The sequence below is a fragment of the Westerdykella ornata genome (genome assembly GCF_010094085.1).
Source record: "Westerdykella ornata strain CBS 379.55 unplaced genomic scaffold EI97scaffold_19, whole genome shotgun sequence".
Classification (NCBI taxonomy): domain Eukaryota; kingdom Fungi; phylum Ascomycota; class Dothideomycetes; order Pleosporales; family Sporormiaceae; genus Westerdykella; species Westerdykella ornata.
The window spans coordinates 268,595-296,155 of NW_022986869.1; the positions used below are offsets into that span (position 1 = coordinate 268,595).

The 27,561-nt window shown below is 51.7% G+C and overlaps 8 protein-coding genes across 8 annotated transcripts; 5 read left to right on the top strand and 3 right to left on the bottom strand.

Moving 5' to 3' along the window:
• Positions 1–2,601: 2,601 nt before the first annotated feature.
• Positions 2,602–3,355, bottom strand: EI97DRAFT_451633 (putative splicing factor 3A subunit 2; the record flags this gene model as incomplete). Its single annotated transcript, XM_033800359.1, has 2 exons — positions 2,602–3,294; positions 3,344–3,355. 2 exons carry the CDS (start codon positions 3,353–3,355, stop codon positions 2,602–2,604), a joined length of 705 nt encoding a protein of 234 aa, XP_033652089.1.
• A 175-nt stretch (positions 3,356–3,530) lies between these two features.
• On the top strand, positions 3,531–6,090 carry EI97DRAFT_495305 (RNI-like protein). Its single transcript, XM_033802426.1, has 4 exons — positions 3,531–3,813; positions 3,893–4,379; positions 4,429–4,543; positions 4,595–6,090. Exons 1-4 carry the CDS (start codon positions 3,642–3,644, stop codon positions 5,642–5,644), a joined length of 1,824 nt encoding a protein of 607 aa, XP_033652090.1. The 5' UTR covers positions 3,531–3,641; the 3' UTR covers positions 5,645–6,090.
• Positions 6,091–12,022: 5,932 nt separating this feature from the next.
• On the top strand, positions 12,023–12,691 carry EI97DRAFT_451636 (uncharacterized protein; the record flags this gene model as incomplete). The annotated part of the gene is made up of 2 exons (XM_033800360.1): positions 12,023–12,570; positions 12,673–12,691. 2 exons carry the CDS (start codon positions 12,023–12,025, stop codon positions 12,689–12,691), a joined length of 567 nt encoding a protein of 188 aa, XP_033652091.1.
• A 3,175-nt stretch (positions 12,692–15,866) lies between these two features.
• Positions 15,867–16,767, top strand: EI97DRAFT_468732 (uncharacterized protein; the record flags this gene model as incomplete). The annotated part of the gene is made up of 2 exons (XM_033801671.1): positions 15,867–15,903; positions 15,970–16,767. 2 exons carry the CDS (start codon positions 15,867–15,869, stop codon positions 16,413–16,415), a joined length of 483 nt encoding a protein of 160 aa, XP_033652092.1. The 3' UTR covers positions 16,416–16,767.
• A 170-nt stretch (positions 16,768–16,937) lies between these two features.
• Positions 16,938–17,636, bottom strand: EI97DRAFT_502664 (uncharacterized protein). The gene is made up of 3 exons (XM_033802757.1): positions 17,444–17,636; positions 17,194–17,389; positions 16,938–17,108 (listed from the first exon to the last, which is right to left on the bottom strand). Exons 1-3 carry the CDS (start codon positions 17,525–17,527, stop codon positions 16,978–16,980), a joined length of 411 nt encoding a protein of 136 aa, XP_033652093.1. The 5' UTR covers positions 17,528–17,636; the 3' UTR covers positions 16,938–16,977.
• An 83-nt stretch (positions 17,637–17,719) lies between these two features.
• EI97DRAFT_468733 (uncharacterized protein) lies at positions 17,720–18,813 on the bottom strand (the record flags this gene model as incomplete). The annotated part of the gene is made up of 1 exon (XM_033801672.1): positions 17,720–18,813. One exon carries the CDS (start codon positions 18,811–18,813, stop codon positions 17,983–17,985), a length of 831 nt encoding a protein of 276 aa, XP_033652094.1. The 3' UTR covers positions 17,720–17,982.
• Positions 18,814–20,231: 1,418 nt separating this feature from the next.
• On the top strand, positions 20,232–23,507 carry EI97DRAFT_435097 (uncharacterized protein). Its single transcript, XM_033798787.1, has one exon. It carries the CDS (start codon positions 20,306–20,308, stop codon positions 23,096–23,098), a length of 2,793 nt encoding a protein of 930 aa, XP_033652095.1. The 5' UTR covers positions 20,232–20,305; the 3' UTR covers positions 23,099–23,507.
• A 596-nt stretch (positions 23,508–24,103) lies between these two features.
• On the top strand, positions 24,104–26,709 carry EI97DRAFT_460131 (uncharacterized protein; the record flags this gene model as incomplete). Its single annotated transcript, XM_033801074.1, has 2 exons — positions 24,104–24,817; positions 24,898–26,709. 2 exons carry the CDS (start codon positions 24,104–24,106, stop codon positions 26,707–26,709), a joined length of 2,526 nt encoding a protein of 841 aa, XP_033652096.1.
• Positions 26,710–27,561: the final 852 nt, after the last annotated feature.

The following is a 27,561-nucleotide window of genomic DNA, read 5'->3' on the forward strand; positions in this document are numbered from 1 at the left end:
GACTCGACAGCCTGCCCGCCCGTGCTGCACATCTATCGATCTCCGTTTGTGCGACCTGCTTGTATCTTGCATGGGCTTCCGCAACCCGTCACCACTCCCGCCTTCGTAGCCCGAGCTTTGAAACGCCATGCCCGCTCCCTGGCATCAAGTCAAACGTACCCCAGTGCCGCTGCCGCTCATCAGCTGTGAACAAACTCACAGAACCTAATATTGACTGACATTCCCAACAAAAGGCCGGCCGTATCGAGTGGCTGAGACGAACACGAAATGACAAATGTATCGAGTTGCCTGTACATTGACCGGCGACGCGGAATTTCGGTAGCCTTGTCCGCCCGCCAGCTAGAATCAAGCATAGAGTGCAACCGGCGCGTCATGATCCCGTGAAGGTGCAGATGGCCTTTCATCGGCCGGCTTGTACGACGCCGGCGCAGCTCTCCCTACCCCACTGCTCTGCGTGATCAGATGCCTTCACCGTCTTGGCGGGGCTAGCCTACCTTGGTAGTGCTTGATAACTCCAAACCCAGTTCCAAACTATCCATGACTCTTCAACGCGATCAAACAATAGCGTAATGGAACATAACAACTGCTGTCGTGTTGGTGGGCTCTCGCAGGTTCCGCACGAGGACAAAACAGCCTCTTCCAAGTAGACCGATGAGCACGTCTGCCCGGGAGTATCAATTCCTGTTGAGAGGTAAAACGGTCTCTATGTCGTCCTTTTGGCCAAATCGCACAATAATACGAAGGAGGCTAGGTAGAGTGTCGGGAAACAGGAAAACGAGTTGCTCATCCACACCAACGGGGTCATCTGATGCCACTCAACGGTGAACATGGTCGAGCCGTTTTGTTGGGACCCGCCTTTGTAGAATAATCGCCATCACCGTTGCCGCCAGGCTTGCTCAAAGCGGTCGCTGATCACAACGAGTCATCCTCTCCTCCGCGCTTCCCAGTCTTTCGGTCCAGAATAGCTTAATCTGCAGCCAACAACTCCTTTGGCGATTCCGAGGGATCATTGGCGATGGCCTAACAGCGCCACTCCCGTCCACTCCATTATCTTCTCGACATGGCTACCAGTGCCGGGCGTTCGACGAGTCCAAATCCGCCGAAGTGCTGAGAGCGGCGCAAGCCTGGTAGTACAGCGCTCTCCACGTCCGAACGATGTGGTCCCCCGAGCTGAATCATTTAATCAGTCGCCAACCAGTGAGACGAGGCGAGTTGTGACATATCCAGCGATAACAGGAGAGCCAGAGGTCCTTCAGGTCGTACAAGAATGGCCATTCTGACCAAAGAGACGCATACATCCAGTCATTGACAAGCGTGCACAAAGGCCAGAAGAACAGTCTTCGTGAGTCCCATGCGTGCTCTATACCGCTAAGACTGTCGTGACGCCGGAAATACTTCCCATCCAACCATCCTAGGAGTTTTATGGGGAGAGTCTATGCAGTCCATGCTAGACCTGAACCGAACGTCTTCGTTCATCCTGCTGCGGAGCGCTAATGGCTCTCGAATCTCTCGTCTCAGATTGGAAGCTGCCTCCGTCTTAGACCGGAGACTTACTGCTGCTTGTCAATCATAGGCATTCCCATGTGCCGTAGCTCAGTGGTGGGAAGCAAAACTCATGGTAACAAATGCCCCCAGAGGCATCTGCACATTTGCGACGTGCTGTCTCAAAAGATGGGTATAGAGTTGCATCGCTCGAGAAAGTATTCATGGCGAAGGCTTAACAGGACAATCAGGTGGAGATTGTAGTTGTTGCCTTCCCGGCGAGACCGATCAGGCGGACAGGCAGCTGTATGTACCTGTCGCTCCATATCTGCTTCCATCATGCAAGAGCGTCAGATGACCAAGTCGAGCTTCGGCATTCTCGTATTGGTTGAGCTGCCCGGCTGCGGCAGTGAAGATAACCCAGAAAGCCCTGGAGAAAGGAAAGTCCCAATGAAAGCTGGTGTTTTCTGCGAAATGTGAGTGGACTTGAAGCAGGCTTGCGGCATCGGCTTCGTTAGTAGCCTTTGTCTCAGCTGAACGTTATCGGTCAAGCGACGGGAGAGAGATGGGGGTCATAGAACTTCGACGTTGAAGAGGATGTTGAGGTTCATCTGCAACTCGTGCCAAGTCAATACATGAATTTGGTGCTCTGGAGGCACCTACAGTACAGATGGGTTGCCCGTCCTAACGCCGCATCGCCGCCTATGCGCCAATAAACGCCAATAACCCCGACCGTGCTTCCGACCCTTTTACTCCGTCCTTCCCTCCAGTTGCATCCAGTCCCGGAACGCCCACCAATCGAAGTCGTGCAGAGGCCAATGGCTTGGCATCGCCATGGCAAGGGAATGAGGAAGACGAATTCACTTACATTAGAGCGACGACCCAAAGCTGAGTAGTGTCATCTGTCCCACATCTCAATCCGTTTCTGTCGTCGCTCCATCATGCAACTATGAAGATTGCATATGGGAACATCCTGAACCGTCATGATGACTTCGGACCTTCCAACAGTGCATTGCTTAGACGGCCATGATACTCTTCGTTACAGTCTGATGTCGAAGGAATCGGATCCGCCTATCGCACCCGGCATGTCGGGCCCAGCCGTCGAAGCGTTTTGTCTGTTTACCTGCGCCCAGTCGAAAGACCCGGTACAGCGCTGAACCGCTCATCACGCTCCGTCTTGAACAGGAGTTGGACCCAGAACACCTTGTTGTCTTCATCGAACCAGGTCCAGAACTTTCCTTCTCTTCTATCCACTTCGCGCGCTTGTATTTTTACGGCGACGGTTTCGTAGGGTTCCCCAGCAACAACAACGTACTGGTAGTTCGGGTCCGGTTCCTCGATCTTCTGTTCATAGGCGCTCATGAATCGAACGCGGGGCTTCGTATCCGTTGTAATCTCAGGGAACCGGAATTGGAAGAGCAGCCCGTACTGCCTTGTAACAGGATCGCGGATTTTTGTGATTCTGTAGCCTGGCCTGCCGATCTTGATGACGTTCTTTCGGACTTGTACACCAGCGAGCAAACCAGGGATGATGTTGTCTTGTTTCCCTTCCTTTTGCTCTTTTGCCGCTCTGCGCGCCAAGTTGGTCTGATGCTTCCGTCCTTGCGTGTGAGCCAAGTACGAGCCGTCGTTTTGATGCACGGTCAGACACAGTCTACACTCGAAGCTGCCAACATGATTCTTGAAGAAATATGGATCCTTGTCGAGATCAATGGTCTCAAGGGCGAGCTTGCGAAGACGTTCGCGGCGATCGGCATTGGTGGCAGAGGTAGAGGCGACACCTCCACCTCCGAACTTGGATCCTGCTCGATTCTCGTGAGGTTAATATAGGGGATCAACAAATTGGGGGTCCAGAGCTTACTTGGTAGTCCATGTCGTGAACGTGGAGCTCAACTGGGACTCTTGTACGGAGTTGTAGGCGTGAAGTGAAGCTACGAAGGTCGAGGAGAAATACATATAGATGGTCCTTGCGTTAGCCACCCACGCTAGCCTTATCTGGTTTATAGTCACGTGTGGCCTCACCCAAACTTCGCTATTTCGACGACCACGAACTACATTATCCGCCAACAAGAGAGTTTCCTCCTACATGATCTGGACAATTTATGGGCTTGTGATTAAGACTACGGGTGCTGTTTCTGGGTTTCTCCCCAGCGACCGCCATGGATGAGGCTTTCTATGCTGGCAAGCGGCTTTCCTTCGACGGGCAGCTCTGCACAGTGAGATATTATGGGGAAGTAAAGGGGACAACCGGGAAATGGCTCGGTGTTGAATGGGATGAGCCAAGCCGCGGAAAACACTCCGGGGAGCATGGAGGATTGAAATACTTCGAATGTGCGCAACTGCTTCACGAAATCCGCCACGCTGCTTGTACATCGAGAAGCGAAGTAGCGAACTGACGCTGACGGGTCAGGTATCAGCAATAACCCAACGGCTGGTTCATTTGTACGGCCAACACGCAAATTCGATACACCGCGTTCTTTCGTGGAAGCATTGAAGGCAAAGTATGCCTCCGAGTACTCGGAAGATCCCGATGTGCAGATCGTCTTCGTTCAAGCAGATCCGAATAAAGACACCCTCAGTCAACAGAATCGACCCATCCGTATTAGCGGGAAAGAGGTGGAAGAAGTTGGTTTCGACAAAATCAGAAAACAGCTTGCCGACCTCCACGAACTGCGTATCGTTATCCTAGACGGCTTATGCATGTGGCGGCCCATTGCCCGGCTGAGTGCAAGGAATAAAAGCACCGATGCTGATGCATGGCCCTCCAATCTCACTGACATATCGGACACTTGTCCTAAAGTTACCGAACTCGACCTGAGTCGGAATCTGTTCGAGGAATGGAGAGAAATAGCTTCTATCTGTGAGCAGTTAGGGAAACTGAGAAGCTTACGAGTCGAGTATGCTGGAGATCCATGTGCATACAACTGTATGCTGACTTCCTTACAGTAGCAACCGCTTTCGTGACATGAGCTTGACGCCAACCGAACGCCAACTATGTATGAAGGCATTCGAGAACGTTAGCTCGCTACGTTTAGCAAACACTCTACTTCAGTGGGAACAGGTGCGTGGCTATGCAAGTGTTCTATTATGCGGATCATTGATTCTACCCCAGATTACGGATATCACGACTCTTTTTCCCCGCCTTACAACATTTGTCGCATCAAGTAACGCCTACTCCACGCTTAGCAATCACGTCTTGACAACGACCATAACCGATCTCAGTTTGGATGAGAATGAGTTTACTTCACTGTCTGACCTGCACCCTCTGACGAAATTACCGAAACTGCAAAGGCTGGTGCTCAAATCGAACAAAATCACTGAGGTGGCTTGCGCGGGAGCCAGTCTCCCAATCTTTTCCTCAACAGTAACAGAAGTCGATCTCTCCTACAACGAGATTTCAACCTGGTCTTTTATAGATAAGCTCGAAGCCGTCTTCCCCGGCCTGACTTCTCTTCGCGTCTCCCACAACCCTCTGTATCAATCTTTACAGGCCCCAGATGGAAGAGCCCTTAGCGCAGAAGATGGCTATATGCTGACGTTGGCGAGGTTGGGAAACCTCAAGGTGCTCAATTACAGCCCTATATCTCCAAAGGAGCGCCTCAATGCGGAATCATATTATCTCTCTCTGATCGGCCGCGAGCTCAACTACTCGCCTCCCCATCTCGAATCTCATATCCTGGCCTCTCATCCCCGCTACGCCTACCTAAGTTCCGAGTATGGTGTGCCAGTCATCAATCGGACTACCACTGCCGTCAATCCCAATTCCCTTGCTGCTCGGCTTATACGGTTTACTTTCTATCTGGGCGAAAGTGCAAAACACGCTCTCGAGGAACGGTGCTTGAAACACGACGAGAGGAGATTTGAAATGGAAATACCGAAATCATGCACAGCATACACAGTTCTGGGAATAGTGGGCATGTACTTTGGCCTGCCTCCCATCAAGTGCAAACTGATATGGGAGACGGGGGATTGGATGCATGCGCCTCACGCAGCTGAAACCGGTGATGATTCCGATTCCGAGAGCACTGACGAAGACTCCGAGGGTGAAGAAAAAGGTGGAAAGCAGCAGGTCATGCGGGAAGTAGAGATAGTCCCAGGGACGAGATTAGTTGGGAACTGGGTCGAAGGCACGGAGGCGGTTGTTAGGGTTGAAGTACGTTGAAGGCGGTGTACTTACAAAGTCATGGATGGATACCTTCAGCAATGCGAATAAGCAACCTCGTCACTAATGCACTGTAGTTTCCCCAGGTCCCTGAAACTTGGTGCAACCAGAGCCAGACAAATCCATATGCATGATGAGTTGCAGCGCAGTTATGTTCTCGCTACGGGCAACACCGTCAAGTGCCGGTTGATCTTATTGACTTTCGAATTTGAAGGGCTTGAAAGTCTGTACGGAATGAGGAATGAAGGCTGAAAAAGGATGCACGCAATTTTTTAAGTGCAAAACTCCCGACATTGTTGAGATTCAATGAGGTTGTCTGGTATCAGACCACTGAGCTTCACGCTCCTCAACTCTCGGCCGATCCCAATAGGATAGATCAGGCGAGTCAGCTTCAATAACTATATCTTGGCTCTATCGTTGTTGTAGCCACTTTGAGATGCGCCTTCAACGATGTAACAATCATCCTGGGTTCTCAGTTGATAGTAGCAACAATTGGTATTAGACTTTCCTATTGCAAAACATCTTTGTACAAGCGGCAGCAGTGCAATGTAATCGAGCAGGAGCATGCAATAAGCGCATGACGCTCACTGAGTCGGGAGGCCGAAATTTGCAATATTGAGATGACGGGATCACATCCATCGTCGTTGCTACGATATGTCGTCTGGTACCAAATGGACGGATTCATATTAAGGTCACCCCCACGCTTAACTTGTACTATTGTGGGGGTCACGACATATTTTTTAACCACGACCAAAGAACCGATATAAGCAGAAACAGCTGGTACTCATCCTTGTTTTACACAGTACACAGGAGATGAGGATGAGCAAGTTATTGTGTTAATAAATGGACTCGGGCGCGAAATACTCCGAAAGGCTGTTTAACGATACCCCGTTTAGGTATCGGCTGGGCACTTTATGAGCCCGCTGGAAGAATTCACTTTGTTCCCTTCCTATCAACCTCCTCCCTAGAATTGCAAGGTTGATGGATTCCTTCTACGGACATCCGAAAGGCCGCAATACCTCATCATGCGTGCCTCCCTACGTATACATTGCCTCTCTTGTCCCTGTGTGCTCCCGGACAAAATACAGTGGTTAGTCATCTGGCGCACGGGCTCACCTGATGCACGATTTTCGCTGAGAATCGATAAATGCATTTGACGCTGTACAGCTCAATATACATTGTAATATTATGAGATTTTGTAGAGAAATAGGCAATTAAGTATGGAGAATATTTCTATATTGCTATCTAGTCACGATACCTCGAAGGGAGGTTGATCTGCCGCCCCTGGCGATTTATCGCTTTGGGAGCTTCATCAACCTCAAGAACAGATTGCTCACCACTACTAACCTCCTGAGGGATAGTAGATTGTTGAACCCTCCTTTTTTGAGCTTGTTTAGCAAGTTGGATGTCCTTTTTGAGTTGTATAGCTGCTTCCCGGGTGTGCCTTTTATCCTCTATTTCTTGCCTTTTCTGTGCCTCCTCTTGGAGTCATATCTCCTTTTGAGTAGCCTTCAGATGATGTCGCTCCTCTAGTACCCGCTGTCTCTCTACTTTCTCCTCAGCCATGTGCTTTATATCCTCCTCTTTTTGAAGTCTCTCTCTTTCTGCTTCTGCTTCTTTTTGTGTTTCACGATCGCGAGCTTGCTGCACCTTGTTTGGGCTCCAGAAGATAGCTCCACCATCCTGATTAGGAGGCTGATCAAGCTGGAGAGCCTTACCTCTCTGCCGGCGCTTTTTCTCATTTATTAATGCTCGTTTGAGGCTTTTATTCTCGTGTTCCAAGAGTATATTCTGAGTTGATAGTGAGTGTATTGTCTGTGAGAGCTGCCGGGCCTTGGTGTCATATACGTCATCAACAACTGCCCTCAGAAGCTTCGAGATCTTTCTCCAGTCTGTAGCTGTGACAGTTGACCTTGAGCTCTCACTGGAGAAAGGTCGCTCTGCCGTAGGATCACTGAATCGGCTCAGGATAACCTCAGAGTTAAAAGGATGGAGACCACAGGCTTCAAACCCTGAGAGGATGTTTGTAGTTGTAAAAACCTTTTCCCATGCAGTCTGGAACATGTGAAAGAAATCCCTCTTAGTTATAGCAGAGAAAGCTTGTGATTCTTGCATAAAGCGTACTATCTCTAAGCTGTATGCTTGTGAGAGAGGGCCAAACAAGCAGACATCAAGCGGCTGTAGAGTATGAGTACTATGAGGAGGATAAACTGCTAGGAGGATCAGGTTATCGTCGCAGTACTTTATGAACCTCATATTCATGTAGGAGCCATGGCTGTCGAGGATAAGCAGTCGGTATTGCCGTCGTGGTGACTTTGTCTTGGTCTCTCTATCAAAGACAGTCTTCAACCATTGAAGCCCAAGGTTATCATTTGTCCATCCACTAGGAGATGAGGTGAAGAAGGCCTTGTGTACTGCAGGATCAAAATCCTGCAGCCATGAGTCTTGGATATTGCCTGAAACTGCCTGGTATATGAGGCCTAGAGATAGCGATGATCCGTCAGCATATATGCAGGCAATCGTTGTGATCCACTCATGATTGCCATCCTGTACAACCTATTTGATTCTGCCCTCTTCATACCTCCATCGAGAGAAGATCCGCTTTGTTTTTGATAGCACGCCAATCAGGAAGCCCTTCTCATCTATATTATACATGTTTGCTGGCTCAATCTTATATTCCTCGATTTTACGCTTCAAGAGCTCAAAATATAGCGCATATTTGAAGGCAGAATCAGCTCTTTTTCTCTCCTTGTCTAAGCCAGTTGTCCATTTAGATACCAGGTCGACTTGGTGACGCTTGAGGAACCGATCTGTCTATGAGCTCCCAGCTTGTTGGCCACTTATTTCACTAGCAAAGTTGCGTATCATGCTCTTGGTAGGTGGTAGGCCTCGCTCACACAATCTCTTGATATACTGTACAAGCTCCTGCTCTTGATGGTTGTTCAAAACTCGCTGATTCTCATATTGGGCTGCACGGGAGCCTTGAATTTTATGCCACCTTCATGACAGAGTTGATCGTTCAACACCATATTTTCTTGCAGTCTGAGAGATATTAATTTTTTCTCCAAGCTCTAGGGATTGCAACGCTGCAATCGCCTCCTCAATTGGGTCCATATTGCTCGAGTTAGTATTATTTGGTAATTTTGGTGTTCCGGCCAAAGTGTGCGTCAGGTGAGCCCGTGCGCCAGATGACTAACCACTGTACCGACTGGGATCGGTACATGTCAGCACACATGGAAGGATTCATGAACATGTTTGGCCGTTCCACGAGGGAGCCTTGTCAAGAACAGCCAGTGATATGAGGTAGGGTTGCGTAGGCTTTATCGCGACTAACGGCCACCCGTGGGCGAGCATCCAGAGACACTGTTCCAGACAGTTCTCCGTTTGACCTAGACAACATTATTGGAATTCCGAATTGGCGGGTAGGATGTTGGTTGGGTGGTCAGCACCACCGTTCAGAATTCCTCAGGTGACCATATTGAGCCTTGATACGGAAAATACATGGAAGCCCTCGCTTGCCCCAATCTTCAGCCGTGATGACGGAGGGGATGCGAGTTCTTAGCCGCCTGGATGGGAATGTAGCTGGAAGAACAAAGATACTTCGCTTGATATTCCGTATCGAAGTCATCCAGTGCCCGAATCCGAGAGGTACGATTGGTGGAAGCCAAGATTGGCTTGCTGCAGCTTGTAGAAAAACGACCTCATCTCCGAAAGAACGCTGGCGGGGTTGTGACTGCGCTGTACATACTGTGCACTGTACTGTTACTGCGGTACATCGAGAAGAAGTGCTTGCGATTCTCCGTACGTCTAATCATCTGCTCCATCATCCACAAGCTGTCTTCATTGTACTTCGTATTGACATCAAGCCACAGAGATAAAGACTATCAGGTTTCATGCCGGACTACCTGCTCGTTCGAGCTGCCCAGGATCCTTTAACGGAAAGGGGTTCGTCCGATGGCGCGGACGATCGACGTCCACGTGCATTCTCCGATTTTAGCCGAGACAAAAGGTCCAGAGAAAAGAAACCTAGGAAGTTCACTACCGAGCCAGGCCCCGGAATCCACGGCATCGCTCGTCTCCGATTTGTACGACAGGATACAGTCGTACATTTGAACCTCCGACAGTCTGAGATAGAGATGCATTGGTTCTCGAGAAGACATAATTCATGTTTCGATTTCAACGTGGTGCAGTCTTCGTGGGGAATATCCCGGAAACTGTTTCGGCTACGGAACGGTTCTGGAGATCAGAACTGCGGGACGGCCAACTTGGGCCTCTCCGAGACCTCAACGCGGGTCTGACTCGCGTTCCTCTCTGCGCAGTTGCGCGTGTCAGAAGTGTTGACGGATTTGAAATTGCTTTTGAGACCGCAAAGGAACCGAGGTCGATGACGCGCATACCTACTCTGTTCCAGAACCACCACTGCCATCTTTCCATCTCCTTTGAATTATTGGCGCCAGAAGCGCTTCAAGCAACCAAGGGACATAAGTTAACCCCTGAACGTTTCTAGTCCAACTTGCGATGTATGGATGACCCGGATTCGCAGAGATTGAAAGTGAGAATTCATCCTCTGATAAATTTCCAGATGAGCGTTATTACGCTGTCCAGAGGAATGTAGGCTGAACCAAGTTATTCACCGACTACCAATCGGCTGCCTCCTATTGGCCGGAGTCGTGGTGTGGGAGCAGGGAACTGCTGGCTTGCTCCCAGGTTGCTCACACCTCCAGACAGTTTCCACCATTTCTGATGTGGCAATCTCATGGCCATACGATGCTTCAAAGCATGTAACGATCACTGCTCTTGAAACTGACCGCAGTTACCTGCGTGAGGAAATGGGACGAACCAGGTATGCCCGGCTCTTGAGTCTTGTATCGCCTGGCTCGTCTGAGTGGTCAGTGGTGAGCAAGAATCTCAGGGCCCCTTGCCACAGTATGCCTCTTAACCCAGCATGATGGAGGAGTCTACTGCCAGCTGGCAACACCGCCATCAAAAGATTTGACAACGAACATCGCTTGTCCCACCCGTTATTGTTGAACAATTGATCGAGCCAGGCTATAGTCCGCCGAGGAAGGACGGCTGGGATGGTTGAAGCGGGTGGACCCTAGAGCCCGCTCTTCGCAGGAGATTGGTCGTTGCTTGGAAGGCTTGGAAGGGCGCCATGCCCGCTATCGATATGGTGTGCTTCGAACAGAGTTGACCTTACCAATAATCCTCCCATGGTCTCAGGGGCAGTGTCTAAAATTCCGACTTTTCTTTGACGGTCAAAAAATAACTTGCTCGTGGTCCGGGGCAGCCACAGCGCGGAGTTTACTGATCATACTCCCTTGACTGCTCGACGGCAATAGCGACATGAATCGGCCATTCTGTATACAGTACATTGCACACGGCACATCTATCTCGCCGACGAGGTGCCTTCACGATTGACACAATCCTATATCGGACTATTAGTAGCATACTTCAAGACCCTGCGCAATCGTGTTCCCTCTGGTAGGCTACATACGTACTCACCTGTCTTGTCCTCACGCAATAATGCCTGCCGCCACATTGTCGCCAGTTGGGAGGGGTATCAGATGTCCCCTGCAAGGTACCGCAGACGAGAAGCGGTCGAGCTTCCTATCAAGGGTTATGTGCCTTGCTGTTAACGGGCGGGGTACAAATCAAGGCATGCAAAATTAAACCTCACCATGGATGGCAATCCCGCAATTCACTGTCTCCCTCACCGATATTTCAGCCTCGGAGTCTCCCCACTGGTTGCAACTTGTTGCACCCCACCACCACCTTCTGGTACCTGCAGAAGCCGTCGCCAAGGCGTTGGGCTCTATAAGGTACAATAACACCCCTCTTTTGACGCCTCTCGTTCGCTTTGCCGTGAGGCTTTCGGAGGTCTCGCTGGCCGCACACCACATTTCCTCTTTCGTCCTCAGTGGAACAAACCTTCTCCGCATGACCTTGGACCTTGTCTGCTGAGTCCCTCCGCCTGTCCCACAATACTTAATCCGTACATCCCTTGGTGTCTCCGCTCTTCTGCGGGCTGTTGAATTACCTGTTCCTGTCTGCCGCCTTTCGCCAAATTCAACCATGGTGGACTAGGATTATACTTTGTGTGGCTATCGATCGGCCCCTCACTAACAATATTCCCGCCAGTCTTTACAATCACTCGGCGCATATCCGAAAGACTTTCCAATTGCGGACCAGGCTGGACAAACAACTGACCCTCGCTCTCGTCCCCACATCGATACTCAGAAACGGACTCCGAGGTCGAGTGATCCCGGTGATAAGGGTATCCCGATTCAACGGAGACCCCGCCCAGTCGTTACCTATCTACATTCACGCCGTCCCTTTGTCGACGACTGTGTTTCCAAAGCAATCAGTACCGTCAGCATGTTGGACAAGAAGGCTTGGATTATCCTCGCTGCCGTCCTCGGAACTCTGGTCCTCCTTCTCGTCCTGACATTGGTTCTGTTCTTCTGGAAGCGATCCAAGAGACGGCTCCGCGGGTTCTCTCTCCGAGCCGTCACTCCTCTCGACGATGCCGAATTCGAATCCTGGAGACGACCAAGTCAATACACCAGACGTCCAGAGAAGACCAGCATGCGCACAACGCCAGCCGTCACTGTCCGGACAACTAGGACCCCCGCCATTCTTGAGAAAGATATCAACAGCTACGAACTTCCTCGGGACCCCTCACCTCTGCCCACCACTAAGGCTTCCCCGATCTCCCCCATTCGGAAGCCTGAGCGCGTTCGACGAAAATCAAGCGTCTCATCCTCCATCGCGGACAGGCCACCAACACCCTACTCACCTACCTCCCCTTCCGCCGATTTCCCTCGACGTAGCTCGCACACCTCCCGCAAGTCCGGCTCGACGCCCTACCCCCACTACCCTTTGATGTCCGAGGCGTCGACATTCGACTTCAAATTCGATCCAGAGTTTGGCTCGCCTCCACGGGAGAACGCGCCGCGGCCGTCGCACCACTCGGACCGCCCGCTCCATTACTCTTATGCTCGCTATGGAGAGAGCCCATAAGTAAGACATCATACTGGCCTGTGATGTCTCGTTGGGCAACCCTATTGGCGGGACTGACGACTGCCGTCGCACTGTCATTCTTTACCGCTGTACCAAACGCTACGTACATCGCTCTCGCTCAGAGCTACTCCACTCATGTCTCATTACGACCCAGCGTTACTCTCCTCGTCTCGTTTGAAATGTTCACCCTTATTTTCCTTATCCTTCTTCGTATATAAGTTTCATGACGATCGACTACGGAACCTTTGCTTGGGATGTTTTTTTTTTCTTTATGGGAGGTCTTCTTTAGTGATACCAGACACTTTTTGTCACACACGTTGGCTTGTTGCCGCTTTGCTTGTCTTTTGTATTTCGTTCTTGTTGGGGTTTCGTGAGGGAAGCGCTGCTGCTGTGCTTTACGTGTTGTCGCTTGGATGATGCACTGTAGCTATGTTGTGCAGGTGTGCAGGATGCGGGATCATGTGGTTTAGGTCGTGGCGAAGTTCTGCAAGATACCAGAATGAATCAGTGTATACCCTATGGCATGCCACAACGCTGGTATCTCCTTTTCTTATTCAGAAAATCTGTCAAAGCGCGATGGGTGTGTCTGCCGTGTTGGCGGTATGTTCAACAAGCGACCGGAATATCTCAGTGAAGCAGATCAGCTCGGGGAGCAAGGCAAGCCGCAGCTGTTGATTCGATGAATACGAAAGCGCACCTGCACGGACTTTGCCTGCCATGCGATATTTTATCAGCTAGCATCACATCAACACAAACAGACAGTTCACGGTCAACAGTCATGGCAAACGAGGTCAAGTCATTGATGTGAGAACATATTTGTTTTCCAGGGAGGCAATGTAAATACATGATAGGTTCTCGTCTGAGCGAGAGAGCCATGTTCTTGAGCCTCAATGCCAGCTGACCTTGACCCATTGTTCATTGGTCACCGTTGCTGTTTTGTTGGTATGAGAGGGCCCAGTAGGCGCCTCAAAGGCGAGTTCGCGGTGTTGATGCATGTTGAAGGTCGCGACGAGAGGCGGAGCTAAAAATTTCTGCGGAGAGCCAGTAGCTGAAGGTTCAATGGATCTGACAGTGGATTGACTCACTGGCTTGTTGTTTATAGTCCCCCATTGGCGCGTAAGACTTTTGTGTTGATGTGGTGTGGTGAAGTGTTTGAAGTTTGTGTTCGTTTGAATGGCCGAGTGGCCTGTGACTCTCAGAGTCAGTGGAACCTTGGGAACTCAAACCAGAATAGACAAGTGATAACGTACCTGAGTGTTGTTGGAGTTGAGCCAACATTGAGTCCCTGCTCCTCATGGATGACCCTCTTCAACGGACGGGGCCGGCTGCTAAGCCTGCGACCACCGACGCACTCATACGCGCAGAGCATATGAGGTGAAGAGCCCAGAGCCACTGCCAATTGCATTTCAAATGGAACCTCGTGCTCTTACGCTAGGGTATCCCAGACCCGTTGCCAATGCCCCTCATGGGTGACCCTCCTCAACGGACGGGACCGGCTGTTAAGCCTGCGTGCACCGCCTCACTTACGCGCGCATAGCATGTACGGTGAGGAGCCCAGAGCCACTGCCAAATGCATTGCAAGTGTCCGGCCGACCCCCAGCTGGCATGCGACCAGTGAGACCGGGACCCCGTGCGGTACCCGGACCTCTACTGGCCGTGATGGATGTGGAAGAAGGCGTGATGGTTGGTCTGAAGATGCTCAGTGGGGTGAAATAGAAGTAACAATAGGTGTTAACATACTGTGTGCGCCTCATGGTGGCGAAACAGAGATTGAAGTTGAGTGTTGTGGAGTGGAGTGGATAGTAAGAGAGAGGGAGGAGCGGGCACAACAGAGATTTATATACTGTGTGGGCAGCGTTAAGCGAGGCGATTACCTCAGCAAAGAGCGGCGAAAGACATGGAAAGTTTCCGAAAGCCTGAGAGGCCTTTGGAAGGATAGGACGTGGGTGACGTAGCTAGTCGTCGGTGAAAGACGGACGGCAAACGGAGCGAGCGGAGCGACCACCGCAATACATGGCGGCATTGGTAACAGCCAAGACATGGGGAAAATGTTATTTCAGGTAGTATTAGGCACAATAGGGGCCAGTTACTGCTATTATGCTTTTGTTGTTGTCCAGTGCGTCGGTTCGGAGCCTTGGGCGAAGTGGGCCCGCGAGACAGTGTAGCCGCATCCTTTACGGCATCGCTGTGCAACAACAAAGCATGGACCAATCGTATCATGGATGGGTTTAAATGTGCTGAAGGTGCAATCAAAATAGGAGAGCTCAAATTCATGTTCCAGTAACGCAAGTTGTGTGCGAATTGTTATTGGACAACATATGACGAGAGGCTGGCGTCCATTGTCCTTATTCGTAAGAGAATCCGCCGTCACAGCATTTACAGCAACAGTTGTTTGAATCGCGTTCATTCCATCTTATATCTTACAAGCAGACCGGTACCGCAATCTCCGTTTGGGAGGAAAGGTCGCTGGAAGCTGGGTGCGCGTCCGGTGGAGTAGCTCATCTACCTTGCCTTTTAATTCCGTATCAGGACTTGATATGAACATGGTTAACGCAGGGAACACGCTTAGTGACCGCAATTACTTGGCCACAGTTCGAAGTTCGGCCAGTTCTAATCTCTTCTGCGCCACTACACTAAGCCCCAAACCCTCGGTGTTTTGAGGAACCTTTGTCAGAGCGTTCCATGGCAGAGACATTTAGATCAAGAAAGTCACCAGTCTACAATACTACCATAGTTTACGGCTGTGATGGGAGTTGGATCAGGACGGAAGAAAAGAACTACAACTGATGGTGCAAAAAGTTCTGAACCTCATAACCAGGCGGGGAGTTTTGGAGCCGAGGGTAGCGAGACCATCTGCCATTAATAGTGAGCAGCGATCAATCGGATGCACGAAGAATCCGTGTAAAAATCGTTATTGTGAAGGACTTAGCGGACTTGCATTTTCCAGTGTAGTCTTTCACGCCAAGACCCACTGCAGGGCACCCTTGCTCAGCAACTTCCCCAGACGCGAGCACGGAACAGCCACGGTGACGACGCAGCCGTCGCACGCACCGCAACTGAAAGAACCGCTGGTTTCCCTTGTTTGGCGTCGCGAAAACAACCCGCTGTCGGGACTCAGACCTTTAACACCTACTGCGACCGCATTTCGCATTCCCTACTCGACCATACATTCGCAACAGATATCCGGACGTTATTCACCATGTTTGATCATGAAGCCATTTGGGACATGATAGTGGGTCTGTTTGAATCTCAGCACAAAAAAAAAAGAAAGAAAGGAATGCCACCATCTAACGAGCCCATAGACTATCTCGACCTCCTTCAATACGTCCTTCCTTCGCCCGTAATCAGCATGTTGACGTCGATAATATCGCTCGTCTGGGGAATCTACAAAACCGCCGAAACCGCGCTGAGACCTCTGGTCAACCGCGTGGCGACAGAACCCGACTTCAAATCGATCCTCATCCTCGTTCTGGTCCTCTTCGCCGCCTACAAAATCTTACATACGGCATATCGCGTGGTGATAGCATGGATCCGGTTGGGGATCTCGCTGGTGATGTGGGCTGGGATAGCGACGGTATCCCTCTGGATATACGCTCGAGGTATAGACGGCTTCGTCGACGACGTACAAGAGCAAATGGAGAACTGGTTGCAGTGGGCGAGCGGGTGGCAATCCCATGTGTCCGCGCTGCAGAGGCAAAAAGCAGCGCAGCTGAAGAAACAGCAGCGAGCGCATCGTCGTTATTACTAGCTGTGTCAGTATATGAGTGAAAGCGGGTCCTCGTTCTTTGGTCAGGCGGATTAGGTCATGTACGGAGTACCGGGCGGCTTTCTGATGGACTGAGGTTTGCCTCGCCTTCAAGCGAGACTACAGGTGTTTACGGGATATTCCTTAAGCCTAGTGCATTCCTTGCGGAGTATCGGTGTCGCCTCATGTGGTGAAAACATATTGGAGTATATTAAGGATTCCAAGGATGTCGTTGTAAAAAGGTCGCTATTTCCATAGAGGTGATTTCGAAACCAGGTTCCTTTCTCGGACAATGGCATTGCGCGCGTACCTGTTTTCGTGCACCTTTGCAGGTAGAAGATATCCATATACGGTCGAGCTACCTAACGAGAAGCGTCATGACGAGGAGATCGCATTGAAGACTGTCCCACCTAACATGTTTTCACGGACCAAGAAGCTTAAATTCTGGTGTTCTGACTGGCAAACTTCAACGACTAATTCAAACAGAAAGCCTAGGAGTACGGAACGTAGTAATGAATTGAATTACGGGAGTGTCACCGATTATATACGTAATAGGGCGCGAATGCTAGCTATCACCTGAATGAGGGCAAAGAACCCTTGAAGACTGCATGGCAAGTGAGTCCCTCACGGGATCGAAGGGACGAGTACCAGCCGCTGTGTTGGAGTTCAAGACTGCGGTTTCGGCTTCTCTGTTGACTTATACAGGTCAGGTACTTCCGTAAGACGTTCCATTGCACACATACTTATTGCAGGAAGGTTGTTCAAAGAGAATAATACTTACCAGCCTTCCTAGCAGCGCGGATAGCCTGCGACATTCGCCAAATGAGCACGTCTTCCTCGACTTGAGGAATCCCCTCGGCGGCAAGTTTGGCATTCACCCGCCGAAATACAGTCTGCTTTTTGGAGGCCGGCAGTCTTCGCCAGTTTGTACTCGGCTCTTCCTGTACCAGGTCTTTCGCTTCCTTGTGTGTGATTGTCTGTGTGGCGTAAACCTCTAGCTAAGTTCAATTACTCGTACCATTAATTCTTACAAGAAATCCCTCCCAGTCCATAAGCCTGTGCCCAGCTGCCGTGCGCACAGTTTCTGCGGGTGAACCGCGAAGGAATCGAGGCATAGCGGTGATGGTGTGGTGTAAGAATGGACAAAAACGCGCTGGATCAGACCAGTTGCAGCCTTCAGCTGGTTGCCAGCCCAGCCGCTGTGTCTCGACGTGACGAACCAGGGAGGAGCAGCCAATGAGGCCTGCATGGCGAGAACTGTAAGAAACTCGACGAGTGGAAGACCTATGTATCCTATAACTCGTTCTGTGAATTCACTTGTACAATGAATGACTTTCCGGAATGATATCAATACCACGCTGACACAAAACCAAAGTACTGTGTATATCATGGACTCTCGAAACTTAAGATACTCTCCTCCATGAACTTCATTGCCCGCTTAAACACCCTTGAATTGCATACTTCCAACGCCATGCGAAAGCAATGTCGTGACACATCACCCACCCATTTATACTCATCCCATACCTATATCCACACAGAATCGAAAGCTCACACTGCCGATATTCCATCCCTACCGCAGCAGCTGGCCAGCAATGCCCACCGCCACGCCAGCGCCTACCCCGTACATTCCTCCGCACAGTGTCCTTGCTCCACCCGCACTCCCAGCCCCGTCCCCAAACCTCGCACACGCCTCGACAATAAGCCCCGAACACGCTTGACTGCTCAAACTCGCGCACACAGCGGCCGCCCTCTCAGGTCCCAGACTTGCAATCGCCGTGATTGTAGCTCCTCCATTTGGTGCGGAAACAGTGACTCCGGGAACGCCATTCGCCAGAGCACTCGTGCAGCTCATAGCATCCGCCTGACAGCTAGTATAAGCCTGAGAGCAAGCGGCTGCGTTGATGTAAGTCGTCGGTATGTATGGGAAAGGGTAGAAGGTATTCGGTACCATGGATCGGACGTAGGACCCCGCCGCGCTGGATTGCACGAACGAATTCGATGTCCCGGTGGTGGTGGTGGCGAGGACGAACGACGAGGTTGTTTGAGTTGTGCCGGCCACGAAGGAGGATGCGCTTGTCGGGGTACCGGTAGGGACTACGGGTCGGATGGTTCCTGTGCATGCTGAGTTCGCAGGGCAGCAGGCGACGTTGTTGGCGGCGTCGCGGGAACAGACGTCACCGATCTCGCAGCAGAGGCCGGGTGCATTGAGATTGATGCAGGGAGAGTAGCCATTACGGCAGTTGTTTTGCCTTTTTACCAGCTCTAGACTGCCATCGTCTGCGATAGTGTCGTTGTCCACTGCGGGAGTTCCAGCTTGTGGTTGGGTGAAGTCGACGACGAAATCTGGCGCTGCACTCGCAATGGTGAACAGGAGAAACGCTGCACTCAAGAGTCTCCGCATTCTTCTCAACTTCGAGCTAGATGGTAGCCGGGTTCGTGGAATGCGCCTCCGTCGGTAGAAAAATGTTTCTTATCTTAATCCCGATAGCCGCAAAGTGAGGTAAACAAGTTGATCGGCCAGTGGGTAGGACGCGATGAATTTGGCGTTGCTATAAGAAGACGCACTCTGGCAGTGAAACCAGGTAGACTAACTGCCAGTTAGCAATTGTCCAGCAGAGGAGCGAACGTCAATCGTGTGTGATTATCGGTATGACGCTTTGCCGTGTGTTGGCATGGCAGCGCATGGACCAGGTAGCAGCCACACGAGCCAGCCACGTTCGGGAGCCCCACAGTTAGCCGGGCGGGCCGTTAGGGGCAGGGCAAGCACATGGCCGCAGGCGCGAAGTTCATCCTATCGTCACACAGACGGGACTTGACATGACAACGAAACATAAAAATCATGATTCAGATACTGATTTTGTCCCTTAATCTACTGAAGCCCTCGTATTTCAACGGACTGACGTTCTCAACGACTTTGCCCGCACTTTTGCTCTATCTCGCATCTGGCCCACATTTCCTAAGAGTTCAAACTGGGCGACACATACCTCCCCGGCTTCCCTTCCCAGAGCTCATTAACAAGTATATGCATCAGATCCCCTTGTGCCCCTATTTTGGGCGTGTAAATGTAACAGCTGGTAATGTTGCGAGTTGGCCTTTCCGCATTCCGCATGTATGCGGAGGACGAAAAGAAAGTGTCCAACCCCACGTAGCACAGTAAACGGACGGTCAGTGACCGTTCAAATGCTTGAGCGGCAGTCCGCCGACGCACCATCAGGCTTGGTATGTCGTACAAACAGTACACAGTACAAACTCCACTTTTCGCATCCGCTCAATGCTGGCAACTTAATCCCATGTAACTGGTCATGTTGTTCAGGGGCTTCGTAACCTCGGTGCGCGTGGAGCACTACATGTAGGCGCAGTCGAGTACAACTTCGGCTATTTGATGCGCGTCCGCGTGAGACCCTTTTCGTCGTCATTCAGGATACTGTCGTTCCATTTCTCGTTTCCAAAAAGGGATCCTGAGAGCCGCGAACGTGGAGCCAGTCGAATATCGAGAAGCTAATCTCCGCTGCGCAAAGGAGGCGGTTGCAAGGGACGTTGGCGCAGACCTTGAATGCGATGGGAGGGTTCCGTAGGGTTCCGTTTCAAGGTACCTTGAGGTTACGGTGGAAGAAGTGAGTGCAGGGTGATGGTTTAGCCATTTCGATCGGGAAGTCCGTATATTTTAGGTCGAATGAGCGCTACCTTGTAATAGCGATGGCATTGGTTGTTATCGGCTTCGTTGCAGTTGGGTTCTCGGTCGGCGTTGAGTGTCCGCATCCCGAGACGCACAGACCAGTTTTCGCGCGTCGCACATCACGACTTGGACGCGCCGAACACCTCAACGACGGCGATTGATATTCTTACAAGTATCAACTTCTACGACCCAAACCGCGCAATCATGATAACCTCCCATGTCTGGTTACGCATTGCACCCGGAGACCATGCTCAACTCCATGTCTAAAGTTCCTAGCCAGATCCTCGGACTTCCACAGCCCGACTCCGAACCGAAAGAACATATTCGAGAGAGCACCGGCGCGCGCGACAATTCCATATCATCATTCAGTATTCGATCCTACCCTCCAGATGCCGCGGTTCCACAAAGTTTCGATCGCATGCGTCTCATCAGTAGGGCACATCTGCCTCTGACGTATCTGGATACCTCGCCGGATCAGAGCTTCACGAGTCGGATATTCTCGGCAAACCTGGAAGTGTTGGAAACGCGAAACGGTTCCAAAGACGAAGATGTTACGATATCCAAGGTGCTCATTGCTCGCAGGCGGGCAGATGACATGCTGTATGCGATCGAACGGGTGCAGCCGGGGATATACAGCCTCTGCAGGCTTGCCGGTTGGCTGAAGGAACGTGACATAGAATTGCTATCGGGCTCCAACAACACCGACATGCGTCCCTCATTACTGTGGAGTGGTAACGCTGCCACTGAGGCTGGATCATGGTGGCAGAGAGCAGCTGTCAAGACTGAGCCGTGGCGGGTGCCCGTCAGGAAGCCCAGGTTAGCTATGCTGAGACCTAGCCCACAGCAGAAAGTAGAGAGAATTGGGGAAGTCGGCCGCAACCTGCCGGACCCTTTCCAAGAGTCCTCAGTGCCGGACATCGGCGTAGAAGCACATTTGGTCGAGCCCCTGCAGGCTCCTAACCCACAACAACTACTCGACAGCCTTGTACAGCAATATCTGGATGCCGTCTATCTGTCGAAAACGTCATTGGCATACTTCGTAAAGGGACCGATTACTCGAGTACGGAATGTGTTCACATCAGCGGAAGAAGGCGCACCACGTACTTGCGAATTGGTCGACTTCTTGAGGTCTATGCTGCTCAGCCATAAGGCAGGCGAAAAAAAGTACCTAGAGAAGTTACCGGAAGTTGTTAAAGCCATTCTACCCGCGGCTTTCTCGGACGATGAACCCGCGCATGGTTCTTCAAAGCCCAAAAGGTCGAAGAAGAAGATGAAAATAAGCAGAGAGGGAATGTATCCGCATGAGGATGACATTGTCCGAAGATGGTGGGTATCTGATATACCAGGCCAGGACCATCATGGAGATGAAACCCTCGAGCAACGTATCAAGAGACGGGTAGGTGATTTGCGGGTTCGCGAGACCCTGGCACAGATGATCTTGATGTTGGAGATCATTGCGCTTGAAGCTTTGTCAAATGGTAAAGAATTCTCACAAAACCCCAGCCACAATGAGCAGCAAGACAGTCACGCTGGAAATGATCTACGGCCAGAGGGTTCCAATCCGTTCAAACAAGGCCAGGAGCAGGCCGGGGACCCACCCGCATTGCACAAAAAGCGCAAGAAGAAGATGGATAATGTCAGACTGCTGCTCGATCTGTTGTTGGACAAGCTTTGTATCTGGCAGTCCGTGGATCAGGACGGGATTCTCGATTTTGATGCAAAGTCACCGAGTACCCGAGGTGAGCCCTCGAAGACTGCCAAATCTGGCGGTGGCGATAGGCTCCAAAGCTTCTGCGTAGAGGTCATCATTCCTTTCTACATGAGTAGGCTTCCTGAGCAGGCTGTCATGATTTGCAAGAAGCTGGGCGGTCCAGTGCAGGCGTCACCCCCCAAAAGAAAAGCGACAAAGCCTCCCCTAACATCGCGCAAGTCTGGAGAACCCAAAGAACCTGAAGCGAAGAAGGCGCGTCGTTCGTTGAATCGTGTGGCTACTGACACCGTTTCTCAGATAGCTCAGAGGGGGACTACACCTTCGCTCAACCGTTCCGCTACGGACTCTACGCTCGTCAACGGAATAAAGCGGGAAGCGAGTGAAGTCCCCTTAGCTGCGATACCTTTTCAGCGCAGCCCTTCGACTGCCACAGCCAGACCATCTTTGTCTCATTTCAAGCATCTCAAGGGGCGGCAGATAGATTTGAGTGCACCGTCAGCAGCAACTGCCGCGAAGCTCAAACAGAAGAAGAGAGTCGAAGAAGACCTTAGGGAGGCCATCACCGCTCTGAAGAAGCCGAATAGGGGGCTTGCGGCCGGAAGCTACGTCGATGAAATCGAGAAGTTAGGGCTAGGCTTGAACAACCGATCTAGAAAGCCTGCCACTACTGTTCGCAAGATCCAGAAAGATGTGCAAGTGTCTGCCACGCCACGAGTAGGAAGCAGGACCAAAATTGTGGTAGAAGCTACCCCCAGCCATCGCCGCGACCCCTTTGCTCGGGATCTCAACGAAACCATACCGTCAAGCAGCTTCTGTATCCCGTCTTCGGCCGCACGTTCTGTTGTTCCTGCGACAGTGCAGCGCAACGTTCTAGAACGGACAGCCACTGCACCTGCAGTCACCGAAACCCCAAGCAGGCCGCCTACTCGTAAAATTCTCGACTCCCCAGGGGCATGCCGCAGGGCGATATTTGCTCCAACAACAACTATAACGGGCAAGCCGGCTCAAGCGTCTAAGGAAAAGGGTGTAAGCGCTTCACCAGGCGCAATCTTCGCAACACCTCTCAAACCTAGACGAAATCCACCCACTTCGCCAACTGCAAAGACTGGAGTGATCTTTGCAACACCAATCAAAGACCAGGCGATCGAAGAAGCTGTTGCCCCCGCAGCTGTAGCGGCCACACCTATCAAACCAGGCAAGTTGCTCGAATCCGAACCTGGCCCTTCCAACACGAACGAAGGCACAGAAACGTCAATCTACGACGCTCTGGGCTGGAACGACGATGATGACTTTTTTTGATCGAACTTGCTTTCTACTTTTTTGCATAGCGAAGGTGCATGTGCATGAGCGAAAGACGGAGTTCGGTTTTCAAGAGAGCATTTCAATGGCGTTACTATGTATACAGAGACGGTTCCATCTTAGGCACGGGTGTTCATAGAGGGTACACACCTGTAATGTCGTTCAGGTAATAAGATCAAGATGGAATGCATGAAAGATTGATGAGATGTCAGATTGTGCTATGAGCATGGGTGTAACTGCGAGTCGGGATCTAGGGGATGACGACATATAACGGTCCCTGCCCCTATGTGGTGCGCATTGAAGGTGAATACAACTGTGGTAATGCGGTATTCAGGTTACGGATTGTTCTTGAAATGTGCACTGTTCGATCGAGGGATAAGGCAGAGGCGAACACGTGCAAACCTCCGCCAATACACGTAATTGAGACAAAAAGTGTCTTCCCTCGAGCGATAATATCTAAAATGCTTTGGCAAGTTAGCAGTTTGCTGGTAGAATTCCCCGCATGGCGCATGTGTTTTCAAGAGTTGGATCAAAACTGTGCCTGGCAGGGATGCCCTTAGCATGACAGCTCCATTTGCGACACTCCAATGACAGTCCCTCCCCTGAGCCTAAAAGAAGCGCACCGGGCGGACATGTCCGTGGTCATTACCGGGGCGATCCATCTCGTTGAATCCTGTGATCTCCGAAGCTGCCCCTGGGCGCTGGGTGCCAGCACTTGAGATGGGAATAGGTGGCCAGTGCAGCCAAACCCAATCTCTCTCGGAAACCGTGCCCAGCGCCGTTGCCCGTTGCCAGCTGTGAGGAAATTGTTCATTATCCTCGCACGCGCCTCTCCTCCGTATCCTCACCATCTCGACGCCCCCTCTCTGTTTCGCCGTCGCCCGAGACGAACAAAACAACGCGCCGCGCTCGATTCTCCAAACAGAGTCAAGCTTCGAAACTGGACCGGGAATCCAAGCCATGTCCCGCTGCAACCCAACATAACCCCCGAGCAGCATCATCATCATGGCACAAGCACAACCTCTCCCACCAGCGGCGCCCTCTGGGCTTCCGTCTCCGCGCTCCCCAACGTTGTCCTGCGCGGACATGATTCTGCCCGAGGCACCTCTGCGCAGTTTCTCCCCAAACCCCTACGCAGAGCGCCCGCCCTCACCGCCGAGCCTGTCCTATACGTGCAGCAAGCGAGCCTCAAGTACCATTACCGTGATATCTGCTACTCCCCAAGCCCGCCGCGAACCATCTCCTCATATAAGATCCCCGCCGCTTTCTTCAAGGTCCTCGCGCTCGACCCTGCGAACCATGGGCAGCGCCGACACCTGCGCAAAGGGGAAAGATGGCTCCCTGAGAACCGACAACACAATTGCTTCCTCACCGACCATTGCGGACGCGATGTCACGAGATCCACTGAACGACTGGCGGCATCATGAACAAAAGCGGTTGAGCAATGCATCGAGCTCCATGCACAGCGAAGATCTGGAGGATATGACTTGGCCCGCCTTCGACGGCCCCGGCGCTGCTGCTTTTGACGACAGCGGCGTGGTTCTTGAGGAGAAAGGGGAGGAGCGGGACAGGCTGCCTGAGATTTCCGGCACTGAGGATGAGATGGAGAATGAGGGATGGCTGGAGGGGCATAGTGATGGGGATGAAGAGGCGTATTCGTCGGCTGCCTTAAGTCGACGGGCGGAAATGATATTGGCGAATGCGAAGAAGCGCTTGAATGTATGTACTGCAGTAGAATTCCGTCCTTGCGCCTGTGAAATGGGGAGCACGTATTTTAGAGCCGATGCTGACTTCGATAGGTCATGGAAGGGAATCTTCGAGGAGCACGACAGTCGCTTGTCATATCGCCCACACTCACCAGCATGAGGGCGGAATCAGCATTACCCCATCAACTGGCAGCGGTACGAGAGAGAGATAGGAGGCTATACGCGGGACAGGGCCCTATACCGCCACGCACAAGACCTTATTACTCTTCTCCGTTGTCATCGAACAGCAGTCCGGGCCACTCCAGAGGAATGAGCGAAACATCCGTCCCAGTACCTTTCACCCCTGCATACACAAGCAGACTGGTCAACAAGCGCGCATCGAGCGCAATGGGTGCCGCCAGTGGCCCTTGGTCCCCCGAGGGGTTCGGCCAGGGCCGTTTCCCCATCCGAGAGTCGCGCAGTCTGGAAGCAGTGCGCGATGCCCGGCAAGCATGGAGCAATCACGAAGAACGGGATGCGTCTTTGCGGTCGTACGACTCCAGAGGTTCACGCTCACCATCGACGCTCGAGACGTTGCCGGAGGACGTTGACAGCCCGCAGCAGCAGCTTCGGCCTTCGTCTACCACGGGGGATCTGAAAGCGCAGATGCAGGATCTTAAGGGACGCATTTCCAGTCTCAAGCAGAAGGCCAAGGAGGATAATTTGCGGAGGCGGAGTCTGCAGAGCTTGCGAACGCCTAGTCCATTCACTTGTGCAGAGGCGTGGTATGCCAGTGGAGACGCATATGAAACGGGCGCTTCACCTGTTACGGCAGATGCCGGAGTGGGCACGAAGACCGAGTCGCCGGTACGGAAGACTTTGTTTGAGGAGGAGGAGCCGCGTGACAAACATGCGGGTTCAAGCTCCCAACATGAAGCATCGCAGTATGTTGCAGACGGAAAGAGGTCTATCAAGGAAAGTTCAGGCGACGCTTATCAGAAGGACTCACCGACCGAGCATTATAACGAAGACCTCCAAGACTACGATGACGAAAACTCCGAAGACGGCCTCGACGACGAATTCGTCTCTGTGGACGCAGACGTCGAGACTGGCGGCGACAGTGTCTATGAGGATGCCGTCTACGAATTTCCGATAACTGAACGTCACGAAGACCGAATAGACGCCTTTGACTACGAGCACTTCTTCCTGCACAGCGCCATGGGATCATACAGTTCTGGAAGGAGCAGCAGATCCAGCTCTAGCTCGGCCGATTCCGTGGAGACGACTAGGCCGACAACCGCGCTCTACGATGGCGACGTGTCAGAGAAGAGGCTGTCAATGCATCAACGGAATGCCAGTGTCGATTCCGTCTCGACCGTCGCCTCGTTCGCTACCGCCGCAGCGGAACAATCCGATGACGAGGGAGAGGACGAAGAAGAAGAATCCGCGCAGCTGAACCAATTCTCCCAACGTCTCCTGCCCAGTCAGCAATCCTTCCTCTCCAACCACACAACCAAAAACGCTCTCGGCCTCGGCATCACAGCGCCCCGTTCCGACTCAGCCATCAACGTCCGCAACAAAGCCAGCAGCAGCCCGCACTCCCCCGCCCTCACCACGGCCTCTCAAATCTCCCGCGGCTCCTCTCCCGGTTCCGACCTAGCCTCCGGCCTGCAGACCTCCAAAATCTACAACATCCTGCTCGAAGCGCCCCCGTCGTCATCCCAAGAGGAGGAGGTACGCCTTGCGCTGAATGAGGAGGAGAAACAGCTTATATACGGCTTGGCGGCGAGCTTTCAGCAGGTGTGTGCGAGGCTGCAGAGTACGGCGGGGGATCGGTATGAGCGGAAGGAGTGGAGGAGGAGGTTGGACGAGGCAAGGAGGGTGTTGAGTGGGGAGGAGGTGGAGGACGGAAAGCTCCTTTCGTGAAGTGCGTTCATTTTCGTTCAAATTTCTCATGTTTCTCGAATGGATCTGATAAAGAGAGGGGGAGGGATGATATTTGATGTCTACTTTCTGGAAGTGTTTTGCTGCATTTTAGCGTCACTTGTTTCTTTCCTTTGTTTCTCCTTCTCGTTCACTTTGCATCTTGCTCTTCGCTTTTCTCGTTTTTCCCAGCTTCAAAATATGTGTGCCCATGCACACGAACACTGGCCTCGGACTTGACTGGTCCCCTTCCCACAAACGGATACCCGCATCCACTCAATGTAGCACCGCAGCAATCGTTTCTATCTTTTCGAGTTAAGCTTCCAGCGGAATTAGTTCTGTTCTAGTCTACTTCTTCTGTTCTACTTCTTCTGAACATTCTTTCTTTTCTTGTTACGTTTATTGGTGGCCATAGACGACTGTTTCTATTTCCATTCCTATCCTTTATAGACTTCTCCCAGGTACGTACGTACGTGCCTAGTATTTTCTCTCGTAGTATTGTTTGCTATTTGCTATGAATATCAGATACCCGGATGAGCAGAGAGCGGGGTGTGGGTCGTCGTATGTTAGCTCGATAATGGATAGATATAATATTCTCATTGTTCTAATCTAATTGCTACGATCCTGTGGCGGTTTTCCTAAATTGTTTGTAGCTAATTGTGAAAAGGATCTCGAGTCACAATCACTTCATCACTGGCAAGCAAACATCCATGGATCGCCCATGGGATCGCAACAACGCTAATCCCCTCTCGTCTTCTCCCGTGTGTACTTGTACTTACTTGTAGGTGCCTCGGGAGGACAGCCCTGCGATGGATCCATGATGGGTCCCGCGCTCCACAGTGACGCTGACAGCTG